This window comes from Brassica napus, chromosome A3, assembly GCF_020379485.1.
Source record: "Brassica napus cultivar Da-Ae chromosome A3, Da-Ae, whole genome shotgun sequence".
In the NCBI taxonomy this organism is placed as follows: domain Eukaryota; kingdom Viridiplantae; phylum Streptophyta; class Magnoliopsida; order Brassicales; family Brassicaceae; genus Brassica; species Brassica napus.
Genome location: NC_063436.1, coordinates 7,955,499 through 7,971,858, shown reverse-complemented (window position 1 = coordinate 7,971,858; position 16,360 = coordinate 7,955,499). Strand labels below are relative to the sequence as shown.

The 16,360-nt window shown below is 33.7% G+C and overlaps 2 protein-coding genes across 5 annotated transcripts; both read left to right on the top strand.

Moving 5' to 3' along the window:
* Positions 1-2,027: 2,027 nt before the first annotated feature.
* On the top strand, positions 2,028-6,037 carry LOC106437783 (centromere/kinetochore protein zw10 homolog). Its single transcript, XM_013878757.3, has 14 exons — positions 2,028-2,692; positions 2,952-3,089; positions 3,225-3,398; positions 3,506-3,667; positions 3,761-3,991; positions 4,060-4,218; positions 4,299-4,391; positions 4,494-4,589; positions 4,697-4,825; positions 4,912-4,989; positions 5,078-5,236; positions 5,316-5,445; positions 5,544-5,626; positions 5,754-6,037. The coding sequence occupies exons 1-14, from the start codon at positions 2,132-2,134 to the stop codon at positions 5,835-5,837; spliced, it is 2,277 nt and encodes a 758-aa protein (XP_013734211.1). The 5' UTR covers positions 2,028-2,131; the 3' UTR covers positions 5,838-6,037.
* Positions 6,038-10,533: 4,496 nt separating this feature from the next.
* Positions 10,534-12,556, top strand: LOC106437781 (protein BONZAI 2-like). 4 transcript variants are annotated; one of them, XM_048775063.1, is made up of 7 exons: positions 10,534-10,966; positions 11,129-11,346; positions 11,437-11,484; positions 11,572-11,723; positions 11,799-11,847; positions 11,940-11,996; positions 12,288-12,556. In XM_048775063.1, exons 2-6 carry the CDS (start codon positions 11,236-11,238, stop codon positions 11,973-11,975), a joined length of 396 nt encoding a protein of 131 aa, XP_048631020.1. In that variant the 5' UTR covers positions 10,534-10,966; positions 11,129-11,235; the 3' UTR covers positions 11,976-11,996; positions 12,288-12,556. The 4 variants fall into 4 exon arrangements, 2 of the variants coding, with proteins under 2 accessions (XP_048631020.1, XP_048631025.1); XM_048775068.1 differs by having other exon boundaries at positions 10,534-11,044; XR_001287344.3 differs by having other exon boundaries at positions 10,536-10,966; positions 11,799-11,996.
* Positions 12,557-16,360: the final 3,804 nt, after the last annotated feature.

Here is a 16,360-nt window from a genome sequence, read left to right as displayed (position 1 = left end):
TTATAAGAGTCTATAACCATTTAGAACGGCTTATAAATTATAAGAAAATTTATAAGGTTTGTAAAATAATTTATAAGATTTATAAAGGTATGTAAATAATTTATAAAGGTTTATAAAACATTTATAAAGTTCATAAAAGTTTATGTGCCCATGAATACAAGCCAAGACATAGATCACCTTTGGCGGCCTGTCCAAAACATTCTTAACAGTTCAAATAACCTTTTCACAAATACACATACAGAATTGGACAATCTTGGTCCTAGTCCACCACGTACCTGAGCAATCATCCAAACAGTAAGGGGAAGCTTGTCGTGACCTTGATACTTAGGATCCTCTCTCAAAGTCGGTAATACACTAGTCAACGCCTCAGGTTTACAACGCAAAAAGATGGCTAATGCAACAAACATTCCCACCTACACATGAAGATGATGAAGGAGTAAAACGAATTAAACCATTAAATCACATCAACAAGCGAATTTGAGATAGATCACCTGAGATTTGGAGGCGTCACCACCCCCTAAGATGGATCAAAATAAGATGCATAGGTGCCAAATGAATGTACTTTATAGTTTACAAACACTAACTAGAGGCTGAAATTTAAGCCCGTTCATCTATTAACTTATTAAAAACTACATCTTTGATCTCATCAACAACTGTATAACAACTACAAGTTTAAACTTTACTATGTTCTCTTCCCAGCTTCCTCAACGCCTTAGCTCCAAACTCAATCCCATGAACTAAGCTCTTATTCATGGGAAGCTTTTTTCCAATGGTTGGACTCTCCATTCCCAAAGGAGACCTCCCTCTCTCTGACAACACCTATGGCTTCACGTGCTGTTGCTTCTTAACCCCATCAGCAAACTTTGCAAAAGAAGCAGGCAGAAAGTAACAGCTCGTAGGTGAATTAGGGATTGACTTTGTCTACCACAGAGAATAGGCAGAGGGGAAGAGGATTCGACTCTGTCTACATGTATAAACTGACCTTGATGAAGCTTATCACTGAGAATCAAATCATCGTGCTCGTCAGGGAGAGAGACGGAAGTGGCGTGTGAGGAGTCAGAGACTTTGAGATAAAAGCCTTGTTTTGGGAAAAGCTCACCTCCTGCTAAAGCAGGGACGATGCTAATGACTTGTAAGAGAGAGGACATGTGTTCTCCGGCGATTTTGACGTCGGTGTTCATGTGCTTGAGGAGAACGCCAGGGACTAGAATCGCCATCACCGACGGATCCGATCGTCGTCCTTTACCGGAGCTCGCCGGATTCTCGCCTCACATATCCAGATTGTCGTCCTTTTCCGGAGCTCGTCGGAGCTCGCATCGAGGAAGAAGATATATATGAGTTTTTTTTATCGATAGTAATTGATTAGTTTATGTTTAATTAATTAGGGGACATAGTGGTCATTTTTCTATTAAAATTTTAATGGTAAATTTGAAAAGTGTAAAGTTGAAAAGTGGTATTAGGAAAGTGGTATTAGTGGCAATTTCCCTAGGATATTTAACTGTTTAACATAAACAACTAAATATAATATTGTACATTTACATATAAATGAATAGGAAACAGATAAATCACAAAAAAAGAGTTAAAAAATATGAATCTCACACCTTATCATCAAAATTGAAAAATTATATATGTAAAGTTAGTCTCGAAAATAATAAAATTAAATTATTAGATTATTTTTTACATTTATTGTGATGTTTGATTTTGCGTTTAAAAATAGAATTTAATAGCAACTAATGATTTATTTTATCTTCTATAAATTATATTTTATAACCTAACCAAAACAAAATATAAATCAACTCGGCTGAGCTGAACAAACACAAACAAAACCAATCAGAACAACCAAACCAAACTATTTTAGGTTGACTTAGGTTAAAAAATTTTTAAATCCAGATAAACCGAACCAAACACGAATTTAAACCGAAATGTACACCACTAGATGGAACCCACTATGGACCTTGTCACGTGACCACACTGTACTCAGTATTATAGTGATAAACAGTTGGGCCTAACAATTCTATTCCATCGGCCCATCAACAAAAATCAAAAGAAAAGCATCGTATCCACATAACGATCTCTCTGATCGGCAAACATCTTCTTCTTCTCCGACGACGAACTCCACCGTCCCTCCGTCATGCCGGAGATCGACGCGTTATTTGAATCGATCAATGTCCGCGACCTTCTCGCCGGACACGACCTCAACGATCCGACGACTCCACTGTCGGCGCCGGATCTCCGTCTCCTCATAAACCGCTTACAGTCTCATTCCCTCCGGATCAAGTCCAAAGTCCAGTCCTACCTCGTCGCACACCACTCCGAATTCTCCGACCTTTTCTCGACCTGCCAAGACGCCGTCTCCAGGACTCGCCTGATCTCCGACGATGTCTCCGATGTCGTGGAGCTGGTTTCCGACAGGCCCGTTGATGTGGAGATTCGTAAAGTGGTCGATGAGATAACGGAGAAGACCAAGGAGGTGAGGTTGAAGAGAGAGTCGCTTGAGCTTGTGAGTGCGATCGTGGGGATCTGCGAGGCGGTGGAGGAAACGAAGGTGGCGTTGAGAGGAGGGAGGTTTAGATTCGCTGCTGAGAGGGTCAGAGAGCTGAAAGGAGTGTTGAGGGTTGGTGAAGAAGAGGAAGGAGGTGAGCCTGTGGCTTACGCTTTGCTTAGGAAAGAATGGTCTGATTGCTTTGACGAGGTGAGTCAATGGGTGTCATAAAAATCTAATCTTTCATGTGAAACGAGAAGCAATGAGTAAATGGGTATCATAAAAATCTAATCTTTTTTTTGTGAAATGAAGAACGATGGTTCAATGGGTGTCATAAGGTTCTAATCTTTCTTCTGAAACGAGAAGCAATGAGTTTAAAGTTGGAAGCTTTGTTGTTGTTAGTCTTTTATCTTTGCTTTTGTTTGTGTAAGAATGTGAGGGTTTAGAAGAAGTATGTCTGTGTTTGTAGATTCAAGAGGTGCTTGCAAGATTTATGGAAAGTGCAGTGCGTTTTGAGCTGGAGTCGTGTAAGCTCAGGATTAGTTATCAGCTAAGCGTTGGTGAGACTACTGGAATCGCTCTTACTACTGTTCTCGAGGCTATGGAGGTATGAATGTGATTGGACTTCTGTGTCTATTCTAGCAAAAGTCATAACATTTTCAACAAAAAAAATTTTCTTTCTTTTGGTATGAGTCATTTGTTTTCAGGCTATTTGAGTTTTGACTGTTCTGAATATTTCTAGGTGATTGGAATGTTAGACTATGGGCTTGCGAAAGCAGCGGACTCAATCTTCAAGCATGTCATTACCCCAGCTGTAACTCATGCATCTACCTTTAACGCCGTAGAAGATTCATGTAAAACCTCAGGGGATATAACCGAAGCGACATTACAGCTAGATCAATCCTCAGATCATAAGGTAGCTATTTCTATGGTAGAGATGGGATCTGCTCATTATCCCTCTCATGAATTCTATATTTTCTTCGTTGGTCCTTGTCTTCTAAACCTCTATTTTCTTGAATGCAGACTGAAGATGTGGATGGAGAGGCAATATATTCAGGAATTCTTAAGGTTGTTAAATTCATTTGCAGTTCCTTGTGCTTTGGAAACGTTACATGGATCCATTCTTTCGGGAGATTGACATGGCCAAGAATATCAGAGCTAATTATATCTAAATTTCTTTCAAAGGTTCGTTTTTATAACTCGGAAAACATGATGAAGTTTGTTCCTTAGAACTGCGATTGTAGGTTGTTAAAAGCTTGTTGTTCCTTTTGGAGTCAGGTTGTCCCAGAAGACGCTTCGAAACTTGCCGACTTTCAGAAAGTTATTGAGAGGACTTCTCAATTTGAAACAGCTCTGAAGGAATTGAATTTCGTTTCACCATCTGATGCGGAGGGGAGGCTCAGCAAATATGCTGAAAATGTTGAGGTTCATTTTGCATCCAGAAAGAAGATAGAAATTTTAGCAAAAGCAAGAAGTTTGATGTTGCAGTGTAACTTTACGATTCCCAAGGTGAGCTTATCGTCTTTATCTACCGCATGAACATGTTAATAATCATGACTGTGTAATCCTTTTTTCAGGGACTTGCTATGAGGAACGCCAGTTTTAAGTCTGGTGGTGCAGAATCTTTAGATGAAGATTCGTCGAAGCACATAGTTCGCTTACTTTTTTCATCTGAAGTGTGTATGGTGTCGGAAGCTGCTTCTCAACTTATGCATTTGGTGCATAAGACTCTCGAGGTAGATCTTTTGGACTTGTGAAATTCAGTATTAGCATTTTTCAGACATGGTTGGGATAATAAACTCATTTTTTTCTGCAGGATGTTTGTGTGTCTTCTGCAAGAGTTGCAACAGAGTGTTACCATGCTGCTCGAGATTCTATACTTCTGTATGAAGCTGTTGTTCCTGTCAAGGTCAGTGAAAGAGAACTTTTAACGAACATACACTTGAAAATCTTTCACGAATATGCGTAAAATCTTATAGTATTTCTTCCTTGATCTCTCTGAAATGTGAAGCTAGAGAAACAACTCAATGGCATCAATCAGGCCGCTGCTCTTCTGCACAACGATTGTCTTTATTTGTTCGAAGAGATACTTGGACTTGCTTTTGAGGTATGGACTTTGAACTTTCTTTGATTGAGAAACCAACGTTCTCTTCTTAAACAGCTTTATTTTGGCTATGCTTCTTCTCTGACTATAACATCATTTTTGTTTCACAGTATCGTGCTAGCTTCCCTAGCTCCATCAAGGAACATGCAGTATTTGCTGACGTAGCCCCAAGATTTAAACTGATGGCAGAAGAAGTCTTGCAAAGACAAATTCAGCTAGTAGTTTCGAGTTTGCAAGAGGTGAATTTCTTTGTAAAAGTAGTATTATGTGAAGTTTAAAAGAGCATTGATTCTTCATCTAACAATTTTTGCATCTATATCATCAGGCTATAGACAGTGCAGATGGATTTCAGGATACTCATCAAATGAAGCAATTTGAATCTGCAAAATTTAGCATTGAGCAGGTAAATACTCTTTATTGATTTTATGTGTTCTTCTTACCTTATTTCGTATACAGTGTCATTTTTATGAGAGATTGAAATTGTTTCATAGGTTGTGTTCAGTCTAGAGAAAGTGCATATGATATGGGAGCCAGTCTTACGGCCCAAAACTTACAAACAGAGCATGTGCCTGGTTTTAGAGTCGGTCTTTCGCAGAATAACTAGAGACATTCTTCTTCTGGATGACATGGCTGCCGATGAAACTTTTCAGGTAACTGTTTCTCTTTGCTACTCCCTTGTGCAATGCAACTTTATAACTGGCTACTTACAATGGTTTTGCTTTTTCACAGCTACAAAGACTGATTCACCTCATGTTTGAGAATCTGTCTTCTTTGCTCGGTTCGTTGAAGTCTGCAGACGAAACTTCTCGTCCTCTTGATGATCTCATACCGTCTTTGCGTAAAAGCCGGAAACTAGCTGGCATGTCTTTACTAACTTTGTTTACTTCCCCTCTCAATTTTAACACTAAGCTTTGGTATATGCTCAGTGAAATTTTTGTTTGTGTTTCTCATTTACAGAACTATTGGATATGCCTCTGAAGTCTATAACTTCAGCTTGGGAAAGTGGCGAGTTGCTTAGTTGCAATTTTACAAGAACAGAGGTACTATCTTTTTTTTTTTCTAACTTGATCTGCCTCTTGAAGACATTTGCTGTTTATCAAGTGTTTTTCTTTTCTACGAGTTGTTTCCATCTCTCGTCTGAAAGCCTTGTGATGACAATTGTTGCAGGTACAAGATTTCATCAAAGCTATATTTGCAGATTCTCCACTGAGAAAAGAATGTTTGTGGAGGATAGAAGACGTAGTCAACTAGTAGCAGGAAATGATAAAAAAACTTATAGACCTGAGAAGAAGAAGTGAGCCTTATTGGCAGAAGAGTCGTGAAGCCCTTGTATCATAAGAAATTAAGAATATACCATGTAAGAGAGTTTAAGTTTTAGGATTAAAAGTGAGTTCCAGGTTTAGGAAATTGACCGATTAATGCAAAAGTATAAATGGACCAAAATTATCTCATTATGGCTTATTTTCCCAGTTTCTCTAAAATTAATTATAGATGTGTGGTTCGATGATGACACTAAATACATCCAACCAAGGCTATAAGCATTATGTTCTTTGTTATCCAATCAAATGGATAATATAAGAACAAAACTTAGGTTCACCCCCTATGGTGAATTCTCTAAATCAACCAAAATGCCAGATAGTACTAGTAAAAAAAGGAAAATAAAACTAAAAAGAAAAAAAGGAAAATAGCTAAAAGAAAAAAAAAGAACACGCCGCTAACGAAGAAATAGAACGGGATATTTGTTTCATCTCTTAGGTTTTGAGAATTCTCTTGAAATTTGATAGCAGGAAACAACTTCCAAATAATTATTTCTTACTTTCGTAATGATACACTAAAGTTCTTTATTATTATGATCTCGGGAAGTGGCAACGTTCATGACGACATCTTCATATTATTTAGCGAAGAGGAAGGTAATAAGTTAGTTGTCTCAAAGAAGACATGATTAACACAATCTCTGTCAAACACTGTAAACAGTAGGCATGGGCATTCGGGGTCCCAATCGGGTTTCGGTTTTATCCAATCGGGTTTTGGTTTTTCGGGTTTATCAAAATCAGTCCCATTCGGATTATATGAAAGTTCGGTTCGGGACCGGTTCGGGTTCTATCGGGTTCGGGTCGGGGTTAGTAAATCTTCAAAGAACCGGCACAACCCAATATATTTTCGGGTTCGGGTCCCAATCGGTTTTTCGGTTTAAAAGTACTTTATTTTTACCTATTTTATAACCAAAACATGAGTAAAATCGGTTCTTTAGTTTTAAAATACCTGATTTGTACCTATTTTGTAACCAAAACTTAAGTAAAATCGATTCAAAAATAAGAAACATTAACCATGATCATTCAAAATCAAACGAAAAGTAAAAATATTTACTGATAAAAGGAAAACCAAATAAATAAAAGCATAAAATTAAAACCAAGTTTTCATAAAATGAGAAACATTGTTTAACGAAAACAAAATCTAAATACTTCAAGATTCAACGGCCATCTTCAACCATCAACCTTCATGTAATAGAACCACCAACATTCATCTAATAGAACCACCAACCTTCATGTAATAGATAAGTATTTTAGATGTTCAATATTTCTTAGTGTATTTTGGATACATATTAGGAATTGAGATCATGTTTGGTACAAGATCTTTTAGAGATTTTGAATGTTTCGGATTCTATCGGATATCCATTTAGATTCGGGTTCGGTTCGGATAATACCTATAACCCGAAATACCACAAAACAAGATCCATTCGGTATTTACGTCGGGTTCGGATCGGTTCGGATTCATTTTTATCGGATCGGATTCGGTTCGGGTTATCGGGCTCGGTTTATTTGCCCAACCCTAGTAAACAGAAAGAAAATGGAAACTGTTTTTTTTTATTCTTTAATTATACATCATGCATATATAGCTGACTCTCAGATTTTCCGCAGTGAAGCCAACCTTTTTTCAAGCTCATCCTATTCAGAGCTGCAAGTTTTGAATTTATGCAAGAGTTTTATAAGTTTTCAAAGTTCGATTAACTTACAGTGACCAAACATGAGCGCAGACATTACCTGTTGGTAGTAGTAGCAGGAGGAGCTGCGGTTTTTTGTACCGATCCGACCTTTTGGAACTGATGATAACTGTTCAAACAAATAAACAAAAAGACAAATTTTATTAGTCTTTGACTAAACCTGAGGGAGAAAAAAATCCGAAACGACCTCATTGGCAGAGCGAAACCTAACCTGAGATGCAACTCCAACACCAATCTCATCAAGAACCTGCTTGGCAAGGTCTTCTGTTTTCTTCAGCCTCATCTTTGTCAACCGTTTAATCAATTGCCTCTGAGAGCATCTATATCTGCAACACACAGCATATAACAAACCAACTAACATTTGATTGTCTGATAGAAAGAATCTAAATCAGATAAACTAAGCTCTTGAGATCAAAGAGATGTTTTGTTTTACCGTCATGTCTAGCTGTGCCGATTCTTTCTGGAAATCCTTAATCACTTTGCCTTGTTTCCTTGGTGCCATTTGATTGTCTGATAGTTTTGGTTGCACCTTTCATAACACAAGGCAGTAAAGCACAAATCTACTTGCCTCGTTTTTCTAGTTTTAGTTGTTTTCTTGATTTCTGCAACTAGTCTACTTCTCATGATTGTGACTTGACAATGTCAATAGAACCGTAAAGAAAACTTATGTCCATGATATATGTTATTTACCTCCAGCTGAAGAGATGAAATCTCTTGTTCGATACATGCGTCAACATTGGAATATTTTTAAACACTGAGGTCAAAAGCTTAGCTTTTTTTTTGCTTAATGGTTTGTTTAGAACACATAACGGAGACGTAAAGAAAGAGCTTGTAAAATCAGTGATCAATCAGAACTTATCCTCTAGTCCAAACAACCGAAGAGTTTAAAGTCAGACTTTAGAAACAACCCATTCAGCTCTTTTACTAGCAGCAATGAAGTTATATTTTATCACAAATTTCCGATTTTCTTGGCAACCAAACACAGTTCTGGCTAAAGCAGAAGTTAAAATCAAAGCTTCTATCTTCTCTGTAGGCGATGAAGAAGAAGAAGCATTGACGGCGTTAACAAGTGTCGTGACTTTTCTTTTGTCTAACCTATTTTCTTTTTAAAAAAAATAATTTAGTATCTTTTTTTACTAGTCCTATGTGGTATTTTGATTGGTGTTAAGGATTGTGGTGAATTAGAAGGTTCACCATAGGGGGTGAACCCAAGTTTTGTTCATAATACATTTGTCACAAAAGCATTATGAATGACAAATGCATTATGAAAAGCAATGTTAATGCTTTCTAAATACTCTTTGCTCAATGTTATTATATAAAACTTTTAATAGAACATTTACATTTATAATTTATAAAATTAAAAATGTACAATTAATTTATTTTATTTAATAATATCATAAAATTATGTTTATATCCAAAAAAAATTATTTTGAAAAAAATTTAGCTTAAAAAATATATTTCACATTTAAAAATATAATTTAGATTATAACATTTAATTATATTTTATATATGAAATATTACTTTTTAAAGAAATATTTTAATCGTAAATTATTTTAAATATACAAATTTATTTTTTGATGTAAACATAATTTTATGATATTGTTAAATAAAATGGATTAATTATATATTTTTATTAATTTATAAATTATAAATGTAAATGCTCTACTTAAAAAATAATATGTTGCATTTAAAATATAATTAAATTATATTTTTAGTGTAATTGTTTTCTTAAACTAAAAAAATTTAATTGTAAAATTTATTTAAAATATAAATTTATTTATGATATTATTAAATAGAATAAATAAATTATATATTTTTCTTAAATTTATATATTAATATATATATTAGAAATATATATTCATAAAAATAAATTTATATATATATTATCTAAAAATTAAATATATAATATATTAATTTTTATAATATTTTTAAATATCATGTTCCTATTGCTCTACAAATCGTTTTATCAAATAGTTTAAAGAAATCATACAACTTCTGTAGCATACTGCTTGTATAGCACATTGCTACTATTTTATCATCAACACTGCCAATCAAGGCCTAAGAATAAGCCAGTTCACCTACTTAAAACACGTTTTAAAAACAACGAGTTAAAGAAACATGTCTAAAATCCCCGATTGATTGCGAGTCTCTCCCAATTCTCTCAAGCAGTCGTCCTTGACAAATCTAGATCTGAAGTTCATAATCAAATTTAGCTGGATTTGTTTGGTGGTTAGAGGTCTAATGGAGCAGATAGTTCTGGGGATACTAGGAGTTTTGTTTCGGTGTTTCTTCTCCAACCTCCATTACCTATGTATTTATTATTTCTGCATCTTTTTATGGTGCTTTTGAAGTGAGAACTTAGTTCTTCTAAATACTGGGGTGGAACCTCCTTCCAGAAGCGGATCATGTGTCGTTTGGATCTGATTCTGCTTTCATTTTCCCTTTTGTGTGGTATTTGTTTTTCATGGAGGTTTTGGGATCTGAATCGTCAATCCCGACTATCTACTTGATTTGTATTTTGTAGTTCAGTTTGTTCAACGGTAACACAACTGAAGCTAACTCGAGATAAAATTGATCATGGTAACTGAAGAAGAAAACGTATCTAAACTATGAGAATTATTGTCGTAATTTTTTTGAAGGTATTAGAAGTATGTTTGCTATTGCTGGAACGGAAACACCTAATTCACATTATTTTCGAAACAAAACCACCTTGGTATTGCTAATGTGTCATCAGCTTTCCTATTTTCCGGTGTGAAAAGACCATTAGTTTTTCATTATTTGTCAAATTTTCGATGTAAATGTTACAAATCAGTTTTAATAAAACAGTGTTTAAACAAAAAGGCAAGTTAATGTTCAAAAATCTATATATATATATATATAAAAATGTTGGTCTCACTCCTGTGCTGCCACCTCAGAAATTCGTTGCTTGAGGAGGCGACACGTGTCCAATGCAGGCAAAACTCACCGTATCACTAATCCAAATATTTCCGTCTGCTTCGTTACCCGTTTGTAACATTTTTGGGCTTTAGGTCAAGAATATTAGTTCGAGCAGCTCTAACCCTCGCTAAGCGTCTCCATCTGAATTTTAGGGTTCTTCCCATTTGTCTATCTATGTCATTGGGTAGACTGATTTGCTTAAGTCGGTGTGATAATTTTGCCAGTGGTTCTCCGATCAACCGCAAAAGAAAGCCGATGTCTATGTCATATCGATTGGAGTTCTTATCACCGGCCATCGGCTTTTTGGCACCGTTGCAGAATCTGTCTACATTCAAGCATTGTCATTAACGCTCTCATTAACACCATCTCCCCCACTCCTCGCAAGATCTCTCATTCAATACATCCCCTCCTCCCCATTGTGTGATTCTACAATTATAAATATGTGAGTTTCTATCTGTGAAATTATCAGTTCTCATCGTTCTCACATGTTACGATGTTCATTGTTGATTGAAGCTTAAAGGTTTGTTCATTTTAAATCTCAACACTTTCCTCTGTTATTTTCAGTGTCTATCTCTTTTATTATTTAATTTACTCATGTGTGCAGAGAAAAGACTTTCTCAGTTCACTAATAGATCATGTTCACGATTCTTGCTGTAAATATTTGGAGTTTCTCTTCTGAATTTGACGGAACCAAACAGTTGTGGTGGCGGAATGGTCGGTGTTGGTGGAACTACTTCCGCCACCGGCTACGCTTCTCCAAACGATGTAGGTGACTACTACCTCAAGTCTCGCGGCTTCAACGGCCTCTTCTCTCAGATCGAGGTCCCTTTTTTATTACCTTCTTCTTCTTTTTTGAAACTAAGATTTGAATTCTCAAACTTCCATTGTTCTGCTTCTTTGGCTTGCTCGCAGTTATCGTTCTCTGATTCCAGTTTACGAGACCGCAAATTGATGTCAAAGGTTCGTTCTACTAAATGATCATAGCTTTGTTTGAAGGATCTTTCTTGAAACCTTATTATATTCTTTTGGTTGGATGATATGATGCAGAGCGAAGCAATGGTTGTTGTGTATACTAAAAAAGAAAGAGATGGAATACTTTCTGAACTCTTCCGTAGTGAGGTTGTTTTGAATTCTCTGAATCCTAAATGGATTAAGAAGCTCACACTCTCTTATCAGTTCGAGCTTTTCCAGACATTGCTGTAAGTTGCTTTTAAAAACATCAACCTTAATATAAATTTTCTCACTTTATGACCATTTCTATTCTCCCTGCGCAGGTTTCGTGTGTATGATATTGACACTCAGTTTCAAAACTCAAGGGATGAAGTATATTCAGATTATCTCATTATGCATTCTCATGTTCCATTCTTCTACTTGAAAATGTGTTACAATTCATGATTGGGGGAGTTTCATTTCAGATGCTTAAGCTCGATGAGCAGCAGTTTCTCAGCTAGGCAACCTGTACATTGTCTGAGGTATCTATTTATTATCCACTGCTGAACATGTACGTTGATAAACTGAACTGTGTCCTTATTGGATAAAGTTAGAAGAAACCAGTACTGCTTAACGGGACAAAACAATGGTCATGATTCATCCTAATCGAGAGCTTTTGTTTATTAAGCTATAGTTTTGTTTTATTATAAAGAAACTATAACCTATGGCAGAAAACAATGGTTATTAGTTCTGATGAGGGAGCTCTAATGGGTTTTAAGCTAGAGCTTTTGTTTGTTGTAGTTCTGATGGTTTTATTCCATTGTTTTGCACAGATGGATGTTCAATCTTAACCAACTATAGAAACTCTTAATGTTCAGTGTGAGTATATGGATGTGAGGACTTGACAGAAACACAAGTAGAAGAGTAAAGTGCAACTATTTGTTCGGAAGGATGAAGAATGTTTAATCATGTTTTGTTATGTTCTGTACTTTTCCGTTTAATTATGTTTTGTGGAATTCTTAGTTCACTCAGCCACGTTATGCATTTTGTTATGCTTCACAGTAGCTCATAATGAAATACAAAAAACATTTTCTTTAGCTCATATATTTGATGTTATGCAAAACAACATCATATGACCAAATACTAACTAAAAGTCTAAAACACATACAAGTAAAATTTATTAATTAGAAAAATATATCAACGTCTTAAGTTTTAAATTACATGAAAAGTTAAAAAAATACATTTTCTAAGAATTATACAAAAAAACTAAAACAAATTAAACAAACATAGAGTGAACAAGTTTTACATAAACAAGAATTTGATGATTAAATTTTGGTTTAAGAATAGAAATCGTAAACGGGTATAAGTTAAAAGGATTTATATAAACGGGTTGTAAACAGTTCTAACATAAATAGATATTAAGCTTATGTGTGTTAAAAAAGCTGGAGATAAACACACTGGACAAGTCCAACGAGGATAGTGATATATCCAGCGGGTTTGATGAATCTCTTGAGACATTACCAAGATGAATACTAAACGTTGTGATGGTGCTGTTTTATTTTGGCAAAACAATATTCTAACTAAAATTAAATTGGTAGGGATGAAAAAAATCGACAACAGAAGTACAGAACCAAGACCTTGGCCGAAGTCACAAGCGACTACGGGAGAAAAAAACTTTATCAAGAGTCACATCTTGATCATGGGTAAAGCCATCAGGTATATATTACAAACTAATATGGTTACTAAAAATATTTTTATATTAATTAACTGAAGGCATAGAAAAATACTTTTATATTACACATGTGATGGATGGTTCGCTGGCTGCACAATGTGAGATTAAAGGGGTACTACATATGGCTGTTAATGGACATCTTCGAGTGGGAGAGAGGGTATAAAATGAGGTTTGGGCTCTATTATGTAGATTTCAATGATAACTTGAAACGACACATGAGGTCATCTGGAAGTGGCTTAGTGATTTTCTTGATTCGAAAGAGTCTCTCGACAAATGCTACTTCGAGGGCCATTGTGAGAAAGAATATGCTCCCAAGCGGTTCAACACACTGAGTATTTGGATCCTGATAATTGGAGTTTAACCTACGCGAGCGATATCTGAAGAAATTATCAAAGTATGATATGATCATCGATCTACTCTTTTCGGATATAATATATAGTAAAGCTTCAGCTAATCATATAGTTTATAAAATAAAATAAGCAATCATAAAAAATAATACTTCATTCATACTATATAACCATATATTTCTAAATAAATATTGTTATCTCATAAATACATCTTACCGCTGATGATTCATACCTTCTCATATTTTATTGTGAAAATCAAATTTTATATAAAACAAAATAAATCAAGTAAATAACAGAAAATTAATGATGCCAATTGATGGTAAGTATTGATGTGTCAAAATGTAGATTGTATATCATGTTGTTGAAATCTTATAAGAAATTCCAATTTATTTGGTTGTAAATATTTTCCTAATCTATATAATTTTTTTTTTAAGAAACTAAATGACTAAATATAAAAATTTCTTTACAACAATATTTGACTAATAAAAAAATATACAGAAATGTGTAAAATAAATACATAGTTTACGGTATAAATATATTTAAAATCTCTGCAAACCATGTCAAATTTTTAGTATTTCGGTAATGAAAATATAAATAGTACCAATTTCTACCTGTGGGTCCTCCAAATATTGACAACAAAAACACCTTGGTAGCTAATCTCGAGTGGGACATAGGAACAATTATGAATTTCTTCCTCCAAATCTGAAATCCTAAATTTAAGAGTTAAGAGCAAGCAAGAAATGGTTTAGAGATGCTCATATTTGTTCCTAACAAATAATAGAGTTTATTTTACTAAAACCAAGTATCACCTATTAATAAATTTAAGAAATGAGATCAATGAACATCAGGAACAATATTCCCAACCTAGGAACACCATTTCCAATCTAACTGGATGGTTAATCTTTTGATTGCCAGTTTCTCACCAAAGTTGAGATTTTCTTTTTGGAAATTTATGCAAAAGCCTTTCGCCTGGCAAGAACTTCAAAAAGAGTCATATACATTAATTATTAGATACAAATTATTCAACTAGAATTGACAACACAACTCAATCGTGGTGATGTCATATAAGCAAAAATTCAAAACAAAAATTACTTACAGACAAACAAACCAACAACTTAAATTAATAAAATAGTACATCTCTTGCAAAGGTAAACCTAAAGTATAAATCACGAAATCACATAAAAAAATTAACCTAGATCACAAGTAAAGTATATCCCGCCCGTAGGGCGGGCTGACCCTAGTAAAAAATAAAAGAAGTGCATTGATCCTTTAGCTCCGGTGTCAGCGTCAAAAGCTCATAAAATTTTATTAATTTATAGAATAATTAATTTACAAAAAGTTTCATTTTTAGTTTTCTCTATTTTTAGAATATATTGTTTTATAAATTAAGAAAATAGTTGGTTTATGTATATATATTAATTAAATTTTAGAAATTTGACTTTTATTTTGTTTGTTATAATATTTGGTATATAATAAATATGTTTCAATGAATTTAAATGTAGTTTTAGATATAATTTTACTAACTAAGTACTATCAAAATATATTGAAGTGTTAAGAAGAGATAAATTTCACTGTGAATATAATACAATATTCAGTTTGTACTTATATAAAAAGTTATATATAAATTATTAATTTATAATTTTAGTGTGACTGTATATTTAGATATTATTTTTTTTTTAAATATTATCTTATCTTATCGATTAGTATCATATTTTGAATCGGTTTTATTAATTTAGCGTGTTTATTAATTTATCGAGTATTAGTTTATAAAGTTTCTATTGTAGTATGCTAGTGCATTTTAACCTAGCAACGCTGTTTTTTTCTTTTAAAAGGGTTGGAAGTCAACTTAATAAACATTATTTGTAATTGACCCTGACTTATATTCCTAGAGGTATGAATGGTCGGACTTCATAAGGACTTGAGGATGTGATCCTGATTTATATTCCTAGAAGTATGAAACTATAAATGGTCGGACGAATGCACTGGCGAAAGAAGCAAGAACTAGATGCTATATTTTTTCCTATATAGATAAGACACGTACACACGGAGATGCTCCTCGAAGAATCGGTTCGTCCGAACAATACTTGATCTAAGTAAAATGGGCAGTTGACAAAAAAAAGTATTATCACTACATTTAGTCTCAACAAAAAATTATGACATAATTTTTGAAAATGATGATAGGATATTAATCTAATTATGACATGTACAAATTTCATTATAATGATTTACGTTTTTGGCAAGTTTTTTCTAATATGGTAATTACTATTAATTCATATATCATCATTAGTTTAATTTTTGTATAAATACTTAGTTTAGTAAAACTATTTAAATAAATTAATAATTAATAACTCATATGTTACCATTTAATTAATATATATCATACTAATAAAATATAATTATAAATATATTTTTACATCAAGTTATATATCATATTTTCTCTATATATATATTATCAAAATTAGTTGTAAATGTGCATCAACAAATGCAAAATTAAAGCAACACAAATCAAATATATATATATATATATATTTTTTTTTCAGAAATTGCCTAAATTACCACATTTTCTAATACCACTTTTTATGTTTATCTTAACCACATTTACCTTCCATTTAAGGAGGTAAATTGACATTTATAACTTTAGGATTAAATACTCTAGACTTATGGTTTAAAGTTAAAGGGTGACATGGAGTTTTGGAATGTGAGGTTTAGGATTTTAATAAATATATAAATAAATACCAAAACTAATTTAATTTTTTTTTTCAAAATAATTTCAAAAAATAATCTAATTTCAAAATGAAAATTTGCAACGAAAATAATTCGAGAAATA

Bases quoted from the DNA above. Each gene is read 5' to 3' on its own strand.
- LOC106437781 (XM_048775063.1), top strand. From the start codon at position 11,236: ATGGTCGGTGTTGGTGGAACTACTTCCGCCACCGGCTACGCTTCTCCA. The intron at 11,347-11,436 runs GTCCCTTTTTTA...GCTTGCTCGCAG, and splicing joins GCCTCTTCTCTCAGATCGAG to TTATCGTTCTCTGATTCCAG. The intron at 11,724-11,798 runs GTAAGTTGCTTT...CTCCCTGCGCAG, and splicing joins GAGCTTTTCCAGACATTGCT to GTTTCGTGTGTATGATATTG.
- LOC106437783 (XM_013878757.3), top strand. From the start codon at position 2,132: ATGCCGGAGATCGACGCGTTATTTGAATCGATCAATGTCCGCGACCTT. The intron at 4,219-4,298 runs GTAGATCTTTTG...TTTTTTCTGCAG, and splicing joins TGGTGCATAAGACTCTCGAG to GATGTTTGTGTGTCTTCTGC. The intron at 5,446-5,543 runs GCATGTCTTTAC...TCTCATTTACAG, and splicing joins TAAAAGCCGGAAACTAGCTG to AACTATTGGATATGCCTCTG.